The sequence below is a fragment of the Pteronotus mesoamericanus genome, unplaced genomic scaffold (assembly GCF_021234165.1).
Source record: "Pteronotus mesoamericanus isolate MK-2021 breed Mesoamerican mustached bat unplaced genomic scaffold, CSHL_Meso_final contig_101, whole genome shotgun sequence".
In the NCBI taxonomy this organism is placed as follows: Eukaryota; Metazoa; Chordata; class Mammalia; order Chiroptera; family Mormoopidae; genus Pteronotus; species Pteronotus mesoamericanus.
In genome coordinates this window covers 15,247,567-15,260,487 of record NW_026555001.1, presented here as the reverse complement: position 1 = coordinate 15,260,487, position 12,921 = coordinate 15,247,567, and the positions used below count along the sequence as shown (strand labels likewise).

The following is a 12,921-nucleotide window of genomic DNA, read 5'->3' as shown; positions in this document are numbered from 1 at the left end:
CCCGCGGGTCACTTGCCCACTGAGTCAAATAGGATGCGGTTCTGCTCCGCGCGCTCCCTCTGGCTCTGCGTCCGCGCCAGCTCCAGCAGGGTCCGCAGCAGGTGGAAAGTGAGGTCGATGGACAGCGGAGGGTCCTCCCGTCGCGGCCGCTCACCTGAGGTCCCGGATCCCCATCCGCCGGTCCCTGCGCGGCGGGGGAAGCGCTCGGCCAACAGCAAGAGGAGCGCGCGGGCTCCACCACCCTGGTTCCGAGCCCCGGGACTCCAGCGCAGACTCGGGTCCTGGACTCTGGCCGCCACCTCCTCCGGGCTCCACTGGTTGCTCCCTGGGCGCAACTGTGCCAGGAGCAGCAACACCGCCAGCAGCGCCGCGCGACCGGCCAGCCTCATGGTGCCACCAACCCTGGACGCACAGGGGGAGCGCAGGGTAAGGTGCGCGTGGAGCAGTCGCAGTTGGCGCCATTCCCCTTCCCGCGCACGTCCAGCGTCCCCGCCGGTCCCCTTCGGCTGCCTCCGGGTGCCCACAACCTTCCCTGCAGCCCTGGCCGCTACCCAGTCCTGTGCCACCCCGTCCTCTCGCCCTCCCCTTCCCTGTCAGCGGTCCGGTGGGGCGCAGAGCGCCAGTCCGGGTGCTGAGGGAGCCCGGGCGGGCGCTGGGAGCCACTCACAGGGTGCGGGAAAGGGCGTCTGCACCGCGCAGGACGGAGCTCCAATCGCGTCCCTCGGGGCGGGCTGAGCGTGCCTGGGGGAACACGGGGTCTGTCCCGGGACCGCCGCCAGCCTTATATAGCCCGAGGACAGCTCCCACTGACGTCAGCGAGGAGTCGGCGCTGGTCGGAGAGCGGTGACGGTGCCGCGGCTTAGAATCCAGCGGGTTGCGAGACCCCGAGGGGCGCGTCTCTGGGGCTTACGCTGGAAGCCACCGCGGACTCAAGTGAGCAAGGAGCTGGCTGGGGCATGAAGGCGGCTCCGGGAGCCCTGAGCGCCCTTCGCCGCTTAGAACAGGCGGCAGTGGCCCGGCCCGGTCCGCAGATCAGAGCAGTCCGGATCGCCAGCTTCTCTGGCACCGGAAAGGGTGGCCAGGCCGCGGGGGTGTCCGCGGTGCTGAACCTGCCCTGTGCCTCCAAAGGGACCGGCGCACTGGAAACCCCTCGTCCCAGTTACCTGTTTTGTAAACTGCGCCGGTCGGGACAGCACCGCTGGCGTGCGGCCACCACCGGAACGCCCACCCGAGCAGCCGCCGAGGCAGGCTGAGCCGCCACGATTCTTGATCCCATCCCAGCCCCAGGACCTAAATTCTGGGGCTGCCTGACTGGGGTACCAAAAAGCGGTGTGTGTGTGTGCGGGGGGCGGGGGGGGGGGGTCCGCTTCTGATCTCAGAGCGCTTTCAGACCACAAAACTGCTTCTCAGTTTGTCCCAAAGTGATAGTTTAGCCGAGGCAACTTTCCTCCTGGTAATCACAGCAGCAGTATTTCTGTAGCTTTGACCTCCAGGTTAAGATCACTTGGTAGAAAGTAAGGAAACAGTGTCTTAGTCCATTTGAGGTTCTGTAACAACAACAACAACACAAAAACAAAAAATAAAAAAAGCCCCCCCACAAACTGGGTGGCTTACAAATGACAAATATTTATTTCTCAGAGCTCTGGAGGCTGGGAAGTCCAAGATGGCAGTGCCAGTAGACTCGGTGTCTGATGAAGGTCTGCGTAACGGCCGGTAACTGGTGCTTTCTTGCAGTGCCCTCCCAGGGCATCTTTTATAACGGTGCTAATCCCGTGGGGGCTCTGCCCTAATCACCTCCCAGCACTATCACCTTAAATTTTCACCATGTGAATTTGGGGGTTGTACAAAAGTTCAATTTATAGGACGTGGGTTGAAGTTTCTATTCTGCCACTAACTTGTGGCATGGACAGGTCACCTCACCTCTATGGACCTCAGTGTCCTCATCTGTAAAAGAAGATTGGGCTTGGTGGTTTCTAGCCTTCTTTCCATCTCCAGAAATTTTGACTCCCCAGTATTTTTCTCTTGGATCTTACTCATTGCCTCTGCAGATTCCAGATTACAGTTTTGTTTTATAACATAGTTATGGAAGTAGCACATAGAGTTTGAGGGGATCCCCAGAGAACTGGAGCTGCACTAGGGCTGGGAACAGTTAGAGAAACAAATGTATCTATGAAAAGCAGGGGTAAATAGCATTTGCCAGGATATGGGAATAAATTAAAGTTGCCAAAGAGCATATGGTTCCACAAATATTTGTGGAATGCCTACTATGTGGTGAGCATAAGGCCATTATAAAGATTTTAGTGAATTCAAAAGGAGTCAGTTTACATTTTAGAGCAGAATGGGCCATTTCATAGGGGTGACCCGTTAAGTTCTGACCAACGACGGACCCCCATGAAAACCGATGTGCCCACTTTCAGGCCTCCCAGGGTCAAGCTGCATGGCTGCCAGGCGGAAGCAATGGAGCAAGGCAGGCTTAGAGCCGATGTGCCTTCCAGGACAGGTAGGAGTTCCAGATAACAGCAACACACTGGACAACAGCCAACCTACGGGGCAGGAATGGCATTGTGAGGAAGAGGGCGGACAGGGAGAAAGCAAAGGGCGAGAGAGAGAGAGAGAGAGAGAGAGAGAGAGAGAGAGAGAGAGAGAGAGAGAAGAGTGTACTGGAAGAGGAAGGGTTATCTCTGAGAGCATCCAGACTTAGGTCTCCTCCCTCCGGCCCCCTGTGGAGGGACATGTGGCTCCGGCCAGAGGATAACCAGCTTGGGCTCTGGGGCTGTCCCAGGGCTCTGTCTCCCAGACAAGAGCCTCAGAGTGAAACACCCGCAGTGGCCCTCCGGCCTTGCTCGGCTCTTACGCATGCCCCTGTCCAGGCTCCTTCTAAATCTGTCCATCTTGTACCAGCTGAGACCTTATCCTCAAAAAGGTAGCAACTGCCATTGAAAGTAATACTTTCTTCTCTTTTACTTTGCTTTAGTTTCAAAAACTGTTGCAAGAACACTAATGTTTACAGTTTGGTTCATAAGTCTATATTCCTTTTAGCTATGCTATTCATGTACATTAGGACCATGTCCTTTCTGAAGAGTTTCCTAGTTTTCCCTGTTCCCAAAGGCCCCTCACCTCTCATAATTTTAACTACTTATCTTGAGTTTTATTATCAACTCAAGATAAGTAGTTTCATCAATTACCTTCATTATTAGGGTAAAATAATACAGCCATACCCCAGTACTCATCAGCTTCAGAACTTGTCAAACCCCGTACTTGTTGCATTTTGATGAGAAAGAAACTGTTTTGACACCCGGGGCTTGCTCGGCACTTGTAGGTTTCAGCGCTCCTCCCAAGTACCGGAATGAATTAACAATGAGTACTAAGGTACCACTGTACTTTGCAGTGGACTAACCTCACCAGTGGACTAACCTAACCTCCATGGTTTTACCTTCCTGTCTAGCCTAGGTTGCGGCCCAAGGCACTGTCCCTGCAGCAAGGGTGGAGAGCTCGGGTGGGGTGGAGCCGATGGCTGGGGAGCAGGACCCTCCCCAGGAGGATGAGAGGAGGAGGTCAGCGGGCGGATGCGCTGGGACAGGTTCCATAGTGCATAAGAGGTGCACTGGGGGGTGTCTAAAGTAGCTCAAGGCTGAATGAGAATTGCTTTATCTACAACTGTTCATACGTGGTTCTCCCTTGAAGGGTGGGGGAGGGAACTGTCTTACCTGTAATAAAGGGGAACCAGGTAGAAGTTGGCTAGCTGCACAGCGGGCCAGAGCTACGAGAGAGAGAAGGTCAATGTTGGGGGCTGCCTCCACCACCCACCCCCAGACTCACTGCCTTGCCTGTCTTCTTCAACTCTGTAACCAAACACTAGTTGAACTGGGGGAGCGCTTCCCTGAGCGTGCTGCCCACATTGGGAATGGGGGAGTAGTCCCTGCTACGGGGCTCCTATGTCAGGAGGACCCCAATCTCTGGCACTTCTGGACTCAAGGAAGCAGGACAACAGGCAGCGGAGGTGGCAGCTCTTACACAGTAGTTGGTGGCGAGGGCGGCAGGGTAATCCTAAGGAGACAGAGAAGGGACGAGTGAACACTTGCACTCCCAAGCAGCTCCCACCTCCTAGGCCTACTATCACAGATGCTTCTGTTCAAAGAGCACAGTCCTGCCCCACACCTCCCCCAGCTCCTCTCCTCCCGAGCCTGGGACTCCACCACACACCCACCTGCCTCACCCCCCACCCCAAGCCTGCCTCACTCCCCTGGGCGTGCCAGCCGACAGCCAAAGATCTTCCCAGACCTGCCCAGCTCACCCGCTGGAGTTTGGCCCAGTTTTCCTGGGCTGACAGTCCATTGAGTGCCCCTACCAGTGGGAGGAAACAGCCTAGAAAACATGGGGCAAAGCCCCCCTAGGGAAGAGGAATGAAAGTGCCGTGAGCACCTAGTGCCCACTCTCCCTCAGTGCAGCTCTCCCTTCCCCCCTTCTGTTTCCTTCTGCTCACCTGGTCCAACAACATCTTCTTCAGAGCATCCACCTTGGTGGTGCCAGGGATGAGCCGGTCCAAAACCTTGTACCAGCCTCCTACTACAGGGCCCTGAAAGTAAACCCCGGGGCGGGGAGCTGTTGGGTTTTACATCACAAAGCTCCTCCCCCAAGCATTGGACACCAAGTTGCAGGGCAAGCACACACTCGGCTGGCCTAGCTGGCGAGAGGCCAAGGGAAAGGGACCACTGTCCAGTCTACCAGCAGCCCCGCTGTGGACAGAACTTACCACAAAGCCACAGCCCAGAAAGACCATGGTCACGGTCCGACTGATCCGGTGTTTCCGCAGACCCCGCCTCTCCACGAGTTGCTGTGAGATAATGTCACCCAGGCCCATCAGGGACCCTGTGCAGGGTACAGGATGTTGTCAGGACCCCTCCCAGGATGGGCTGCCACTCCAAGGAGGGAGATAAGTCTGCTGACTGAATGAGGCTCTGGCACTCTGGGCCCAAGGGCTCAATTCTGGGGCAAATGGCCAGTCCCTTGCTGCTGCTTCAAAGCTCTCCTCTCTCAAGGACAGTGCCACCTCATGTGTGCCCTGTGAGAAACTGGGAAGGGCAGCCATGAGCAGGCCAGTGCCCCAGAACTCTGCATTGAACAAGCAAGGGAGGTCCGAGCCAGAAGCTGAAGCTAGAGGAAGGAGAATCTGGCGCGTCAGGGGCAGAGAACCTTGGCCTGTCGGGGTTGCAAAGGCCTTCCAGGTATCTCAGAGGTATGGAAATAAAGGTCTGCAACCTCACATAGCCAGTAAGTGGCAGAGTCAAGGCAAAAACCAGGTGGTTTGAGTTCCTAGACAGTATTCTTTCCAGGACACCACACCATGAATAGGCCATGTGTAGAATGACAAGGAATCCTGTCTGTTTTTTTCCCCGCAGCCCAAGGCAAGACCTGGTCCAATGCCCCCCACCTTGGCTTGGGGTCTCTAATTGTAAAGAATAGCAAGAATAACTCTTTTTCTAAAACATGAGTGTCCACGGTCCCAGTGAAGAAGATGAGCTGGTACGAGTCCCCACAGCGGGGAGTCCTGGCCACCTCTTAGCCCAGTCAGGTAAACCTGCTTCCTCATTCCCAATCTCCAGTTGAGCTGGCAATGGGATTAGGGCTGCTTCTCCTCCTCCTCCCCCAGGCCTTTACACCCGCCCCCTCCCCTTCCCTTCCCAGATACACAGCTCTAAGCAGCCCTTGGCAGACACCCCCACCCAGAAACCAAGAGCGAAATCAGCACTATTTACAGAGCCCCCACCCCCACCCCCCCGTTCAGCTATGGTGGTGTGACGGTTTCTAGCAAATACACATATATTAGGCTGCCAGGGAGTGACCGTATGATCTCCAATTCGCCTGTCCATCTCGCTGAGTAATGACAGTCCCCCTCTAGCCCCGTAGCCACCACTGTCACTGTGCCCTCAATTAGCGCTGGGCAAACACATCCTTCAACCCCTTTCCCTGGCCGGGAGCTGGCTCTGACGTCCGTCCGTGCTGGCTGCACACTCACTGCTCTTCCCCCGCAGCTTGCACAGCCCTGCCCCTGAGCAGCCGCATCAGAGGGCCACGCAAGGCTGAAATTTAGCGCTGGGGCTGGAGCTGGGACACCTGCCGGTGCCTTAGGCTGCCGGCACCGCCAGCCAGGGAGCACTGCTGGGACCCCAGCACGCCCACCCAGGCCGCCGGGCCTCTCCTCTCTCTGCAACTGCCGTAGTGGGGGAGGTTCTGCCCGGAGCGCAGGCTAGTTACAACCTCCTAGAGGACAAGGGCAGAATCCTAGACACCTTCGTTCTCTCATCCCCGGCCACCCCTAACCGAGCCCCTGGCAGGTGCTCAGAAAAGAAACCAGTGAAAAATGTCAAGTGTACTGTCCCAAGCCACAGGACTACTCTGGGAAAGGACGTAAAGAACTCTAGGTCTAGCCCAAAGGCCCACCTGTCAGACTCAAGGTATGAGGACCAGTGGAACTGAAGGTTGGCTCCCCCTGGTTAGCACTTAACTCCCTATCCCCCTCCCTGACCGTGGGGTCACCAGCCGCACCTCCAGGCAGGGCAGGGAACTCCTGTGGCCGCGCACAAAGCGGGAAGTGATCCTAAGAAGTCCAGGGAGGGCGAACAGAAAGGCAGGCATTTGTTAAATGAAAAGACTAACACTTTGACATTCTACTTTAGCAAGATGTTTAGAGTTTACAAAACAAAGAGCTCTCACAGCCCTGGCTGGTGTGGCTCAGTTGGTTGGGTGTCGTCCCCACAAAGCAAAAGGTCACCAATTCCAGGCCAGGGCACATGCCTGGGTTGTGGGTTGAGCCCTGGGTCGGGGTGCGTATGAGAAGCGACCAATCGATGTTTCTCTTTCCCTCTTTCTCCTTCCCTTCCCTTCTCTCTAAAAATAAATAAAATCTTTTTTTTAGAAAAAGGGCTCACACACATTTAATCCTCACAAAAGGTCTGGGAGGTAGGGATCACACCTCCATTTAATGCCTTGGGGAGAAGTGGGACTTTGTAAGGAGTGGAGCTTGGGCCTGAACCCAGGCCTTCCCTTGATGAGGAGCAGGAGGCCAGGAAATTCCCAAAATAGGCCAAAACTTGGGCTTGGCGGCCAGAGGGCGCCAAGAGGCTCCTGTGGCTGCCATTCACAGGGGGTTCCTGCCTCAACCTGGCCCCAAAGTCCTGTGTATCAGAGGCACTAACTTCTCCATCTTTTACTGCCCTAAATGTGAGACCATCTCTGTTCCTTGTCACTCGTGGGGAGTGCAAGCAGCAACATTCCTGGGAAATTAACAGTCACAAAAAGAACTGTGTTTTCACTCTTCATTCTTGCCGACTGCCACACAACACGCTAAAGGTAGAGCAGGAATGGAAACCAAAGCCCCAGCTGCTAGCCCCATTGGCCGGGAAGCCTGCATGCAGCCTCTGAGGAAGAGAGGTTCCAAGCCCTTCACCACGCACACCAAGCCTGAGAGAGACCGAGGGAAAGGGCACCAGCAGGAGGAGTCGGCGATGGGAAGCTGTGTAGCCCCGCCAGTTCTGTCCATTTCAGACAGAACAGGACCCAGAGGTTCCTCCTCTGCCCACAAATCACCAGGCCCCGGGGCCTCCGCAACTCCAAGTGGCCTATGGCTTTGGTCCCAGCATAGAGCAAGGCCTGCATTTCTGGTCCAAGTAATTGTTTGAGCAGGAAAGGCTGACATTCAGATTCTTTACTGCATCCTCTCCAGCCCCAGGTTCCGGGCGTCCTCCTGGGCACATTTGGCTGGTCTGGACGCCCCAGTGCTCCTTCCTTAAACTTGTTTCCGGGGGTTGGGGCTGGAGGCCTGCAGAGACATACTGCCTGAGCCCTGCTGGGGCAGGGTGAGGGGCTGCTGGGCAGCGATGCCCCAATGCCAGGCTGGGCGCAGAGCCCAGCAGCAGACGTTGGCGCGGGCGTGACATCATACCCCTGGGTAGGTGCCAGTTCTCATGCCGTCACTCACCACCGGATTCAGCAGAGTGGGGGCAGGTCGGGGGAGAGCTGCCTCTGAGCACAGATGTAATTAGGACCCCCTGCCCCGGACTTCCCCAGCCTCTTCCTAGGCACAGGTGGGAGTAAGTTCCCTACTTCCCCTAATGTGTTCCTCTCCTGGCTTTTGTGTGTGGAGTCTTAGATGCAAGAAGATAAAGTGTTAATGGAAGGGAACAGGCTGAGGGGCAGAAAGTTGGAATGAAGGGCAGGATGTGTGTCCTTGAGTCCAGGAAACCTGGGTTGTCAGGTACAGCTACTGGCATGAGGCCAACAGTGCTGTTGACTCATCCTCCGCCCCCCCAGAAGTCTCCAACAACTAAACAGCTGCCTGGCATAGGGGCTTTGGTCTGGCAGAGCCCAGAGGAAGCTGGAGCCCCGCAGTGAAAGGGGAGAGTGCATCCTCCGGGTCTGGTCTGAATGTCCTCCCCGTTCCTGACCTGGGCCTATCCTACTGCCAGAAAGTGAGGAAAAATGGAGGGGTCTGTAGCTTGTCAGGCATCTAAGCCCTGACCAGCTGGGGCTACACTCAGCATTCCAAGCCCCCAGTAGTCTCAAGTGGATAGCAGTGCACTGGCAGGTGCCCTCAGGTCTAATGCCAACTCTACCACTGGCGACGTGAGGCCTTAGTGCACGCCCCTCCCCCCTCGCCTCAGTGTCCTTCTCTGCAAAATCAGGGCTAGACTGATTGAGCCCTTACACCCTGGTTTAATTCAGACTCCAGAAAAACCAGTGTCTGCTGCAGCTCAGCTGCTCCCACAGCAGGACCAAGGTAGCCTGAGATAGACAGAGCTGGGCCCTGGGCCCACGGAAGACTGGAAAGACTCTCAAGAAAGGATGGGAGAAGGCTAGCTCAAATTCTGCAGAACACACAGTAGACCTTTCCCAGGCTGCTCTGTTACTGACTCAGCCTTGACCCCAACTCAGTGTATCAGACACTTCTTTTGAACCATTTCAGATCTCCTTGATTCCCTTATCTCTTACTCCAGCCACTACTGCAGTTCAACCTAACAGATTCTTGCCTCTGGTCTATGCCACACCTGGGGCTGCCCTGTTGATGCTTTACTTGGAGACTGCACATGAGCAATCTCATAGCACATGAGCAATAACATCCCACGTGGCCAATGTGGGATGGCAGAAAACACTCTTCTCCTGTGCAGCCCTAAGAGGCATTTCCAAGAGCTTCTCAGTCAATTCTAAGGGACTGGGCAGGCAGGTTCCTTAAGCAGTGTCTACTTCACTAATGTATACCTATATTACCACTCGCTCTTCGGCCTATGGGAGTCCTTCCTACTCCCTTACAAAATACTTACCCAGAAGCTTCACACTCTGCTTTTTGGAGAACCAAGGCCAAGATAGTTGGCTATGTTCAGATTGTTTTTTATTGATTGATTTTGTGTGAGAGAGAGAAGGGGAGGGAGGGAAAGAAGAGAAACATCTATTTGTTGTTGTTCCTCTTATTTATGTATTCATTGGTTAATTCTTGTATGTGCCCTGACCGGGGATCAAACCCACAACCTTGGCATACTGGGATGATGCTTTAACCAACTGAGCTACCCAGCCAGGGCTCACATTCAAATTTATGGCAAGTGAAATAAACACCTTTATAAAAAGAATAGCTTGCTGTGCCTGGGTTGCCAACACTAATAGAACACTCCAGGCCAACTCCTGGGGCTTAACATTTTTAAACCTCCAAAGCCTTTTCACAGAGACAATTCCTACACTGACTCTGTGGGGTCACAGAGCTAAACTCGAGTTCCATGAGGACACTGCGGCTCAACGAGGTTTACTGACTTGCTCATGTGGCTACTACTAACTGTTATGGCTCTGAGATTCAAATCTTGGTCTTCTAACTCCAAGTCTGAAATCTCTGTTCTGTTTTCCAGCGTGATGACCTACCCATTACCTTTGGGGTCTACTGTGCTGGGATCTAAAAACAGCTCCATGAGCAATTTCTACTTCCTTCCTTTATTTTTAGTTTGATCCAAATACACTAAGCAGCAGGGAAGAAAAAGTCTGAAAGGTTTGGAAAAGTCTGAAAAAAGTGCTGTCTAGAGGTTGCTTCAGGACTGAGCTGAGCTGTCGGCACAGAGTCGGGGAGGCTGCGGGTGCGGAGCCGCAGGGCTCTAGCACTGATAGGCAAGCACCTGGGTTCAGCTGCCTATCTGAATGCAGGCCCCTTGGAGCTCCAGCTCCTGCACTCATCAGCTGCAGATGCCTTGAGCGGGGAAACACAAGGACTATCCTTCCCTCCCTATTCTTGATGGCCACGAGGGGGAACCTTCCTTCCGGCAGTTAGGGGCCCTGAAGGAATCTGAGGTTGGGCAAAGGGCCCAGCGTGTCAGTTCCCATCACAGCTACACAGTCCAGCATGAGTCACCACACACGTAGCCAGGTGAGTCATGCAGGCTGACGGACACTCAGAGGACAGGACATAGGGTGGATGGGCACAGGAGATTGGAGAAGGGCCCAGGGAGGGGCAACAGAGTCCACCTTGTGGCCAGTCACTCAGTGAGGTTTCCAGTGCTGATGGGGGGCTCTTCCAGTAACAGGACCACTGTTCCATCCTGGTTTTCAGTATACCCACCCCTCTCAACAATCTTCCTCTCAGAAAGGCCACGGTCCTCATCAGAATCCAGTTCCCTTCCTCTAAACACAGGTGAGACCCTATCTTAACCTGACCAATCTTGCACTGCCGCACCAATCACACTCCTTATAATCCTCCCCCTACTAAACTTGCTTGTCTCTGTGCCGTCCTTCTCACATTACAAAAATGGTAACAAATGCAGAGAAGTCACTGGGCTACCTTTGTGAGGTTGCTACTCAATCACTGGATGTGGAGTAAAAAAAAATCCGTGATTAGTATATTGTTTGGGGATACATACATAGGTAGTAAAACCATAAGAAAAGCAAAAGCATGATATAAACAAAACTCAGGAAAGTGGTTATCTCTTGGGGGTATGAATTAGGGACAGGTGTACAAGGGACCTCAAAGTAGGTACTCATACAGGATTATTCAGTTTTAATACTATTAGAACTGTACAGCTTTGGCTGGTGTGGCTCAGTGGATTGAGTGCCGGCCTGCAAACCAAAGGGTCACTGGTTCAATTCCCACTCAGGGCACACGCCTGGGTTGCAGGCCAGGTCCCCGGGGTAGGGGGGAAGGGTGAAAGAGAGTCAACCACACATTGATGTTTCTCTCCCTCTTTCTCTCCCTCCCTTCCCTTCTCTAAAAATAAATAAAATTTTTTAAAAAAAGAACTGTACATACATGTCTTTTTAATAAAGATTTTGAAAACTTTATTTTTAGATAGAGGTGAAGGGAGGGAGAAAGAGGGAGAGACACAGAGATGCGAGAGAAAAACTGATTGGTTGCCTCTCATAGGCACCCTGATTGGAGACCAAATCTGCAACCCAGGCATGTGCCCTGACCAGGAACAGAACCGGCTATCTTTTGCTTTGCGGGCCAGCGCCCAACTACCGGAGCCATACCGGTCAAAGCATATGTCTTAATCATTCTTTTGTATGTTAGGATGTATTTCACAATGAAAAATACTAATAAAAATAAAGTAGGGTAAGAGTCCTGATTCCAGCACCTAGTAGACATGTGATCTAATGGGGACTCAAGTAGTCCTAGCTCCCAGACCTTCGCGGGGACCGTATGAGACAATGTGTGTGAATGTGATTTGCACACTATAAAATGTTACAGGAACATTTGTTTGATCAGTTTTCTAAATTAAGGCCTCCAAGGATAGTATCTTTATCCTGAAGGGATTACAACTCAGCTTTCTGAGGACTAACAAATCCTACTTTACAGCTAGGCCAACTATGCATATACTTTTCCTTAAGGGGACCCACCCTTCAAAACAGATTGGAGACAGCTTGGGGCGAGAGACAGCCAACTCTTCAAGGGGGACGAATAGAAGAAAAAAGTGAGAGAGGTTGGGTGGCGTAAGCTTCTGCCTTCCAAGTTATCTACTCTGGTCCCACTCAGGTCCCTGAGGGACACTCACCAGCTGTCAGGATCTGTACTTTCCACGGGTGAGCAGTCAGTGCCCGCTGGTACGCCCGCCAGAGCGCCATGCTTCCTGTCAAACCAAGAGAGGGGTTCACCCCCACTGCCCCTCCTCACCATTAAAGAGACGCGGGACTTTCCCTTGTGCCCACTCCCTCTCCCCCTCCCGCTTTCAGTAAGTCCATCCTCTAGGGCCTCAGGAGGGATGCTTCCTGAACAGCTTCCTGTCTCAAGGGTCGCCTGAAAAAGTCAGGTAAAAGAGGAAGACTGTGGGTGACTGTGGAATCCCGGTGGCAGCCACCCGCCAACCCATGCCAAGCCCTGAAGCCGGGCCACCTAGGGGCCTTGGTCCTGAAGACGCGCTGTCGCGATGACAGGTTTGCTCTGGCTTGCCATCCAGAGCCCCGTCGATCCCCAGATTCAGACTCTTAGTTGGAACCAGCCCGCATTTTCCCAGAGTCCAACTCCATTCCAGGAATAGGACCTATAACTTCGGGTTTGGAATTATCACACACACAGTGGGCAAACTTGCCGAGCGGAAACAGGAGCCGCTCACAGCGAACCCAGGGATACTCACCTGGGACGAGATCAGCCCCTCCCCACGTGACCTGAGCGGGCGCGGAAACTTCCGCCGTGAGGCCCGCCCCTTCCGCCTGGCTGGCCGGGAGGCTGCCCCCTGCAGCCGGAGCAGGAATGGGAGTGGACTGATTGGTCGTTAATACTCGTGGAAAGCGGCTGAGCCCGGGTGGAGCAACCGCTTTTCCAGGTTGACCAAGCCGGGTCTTGGTGTGGGCCTATCATTCTCCCCACTTTGGTCCGACCCATCTCCTTCTGCCCCTTTTCCTGCTGCTTCTCAGCCTGGATAGACCCTTGCTGTTCCCGCGCCCCGGAACTGGCCAAGG

The 12,921-nt window shown here is 54.2% G+C and overlaps 2 protein-coding genes across 2 annotated transcripts; both read right to left on the bottom strand.

Moving 5' to 3' along the window:
• Positions 1–8: 8 nt before the first annotated feature.
• UCN (urocortin) lies at positions 9–389 on the bottom strand. The gene has a single exon (XM_054566202.1). It carries the CDS (start codon positions 387–389, stop codon positions 9–11), a length of 381 nt encoding a protein of 126 aa, XP_054422177.1.
• A 1,201-nt stretch (positions 390–1,590) lies between these two features.
• On the bottom strand, positions 1,591–12,640 carry MPV17 (mitochondrial inner membrane protein MPV17). Its single transcript, XM_054568635.1, has 8 exons — positions 12,597–12,640; positions 12,018–12,092; positions 4,754–4,869; positions 4,484–4,576; positions 4,295–4,390; positions 4,015–4,047; positions 3,708–3,760; positions 1,591–2,543 (listed from the first exon to the last, which is right to left on the bottom strand). Exons 2-8 carry the CDS (start codon positions 12,085–12,087, stop codon positions 2,474–2,476), a joined length of 531 nt encoding a protein of 176 aa, XP_054424610.1. The 5' UTR covers positions 12,088–12,092; positions 12,597–12,640; the 3' UTR covers positions 1,591–2,473.
• Between the last annotated feature and the right edge of the window lie 281 nt (positions 12,641–12,921).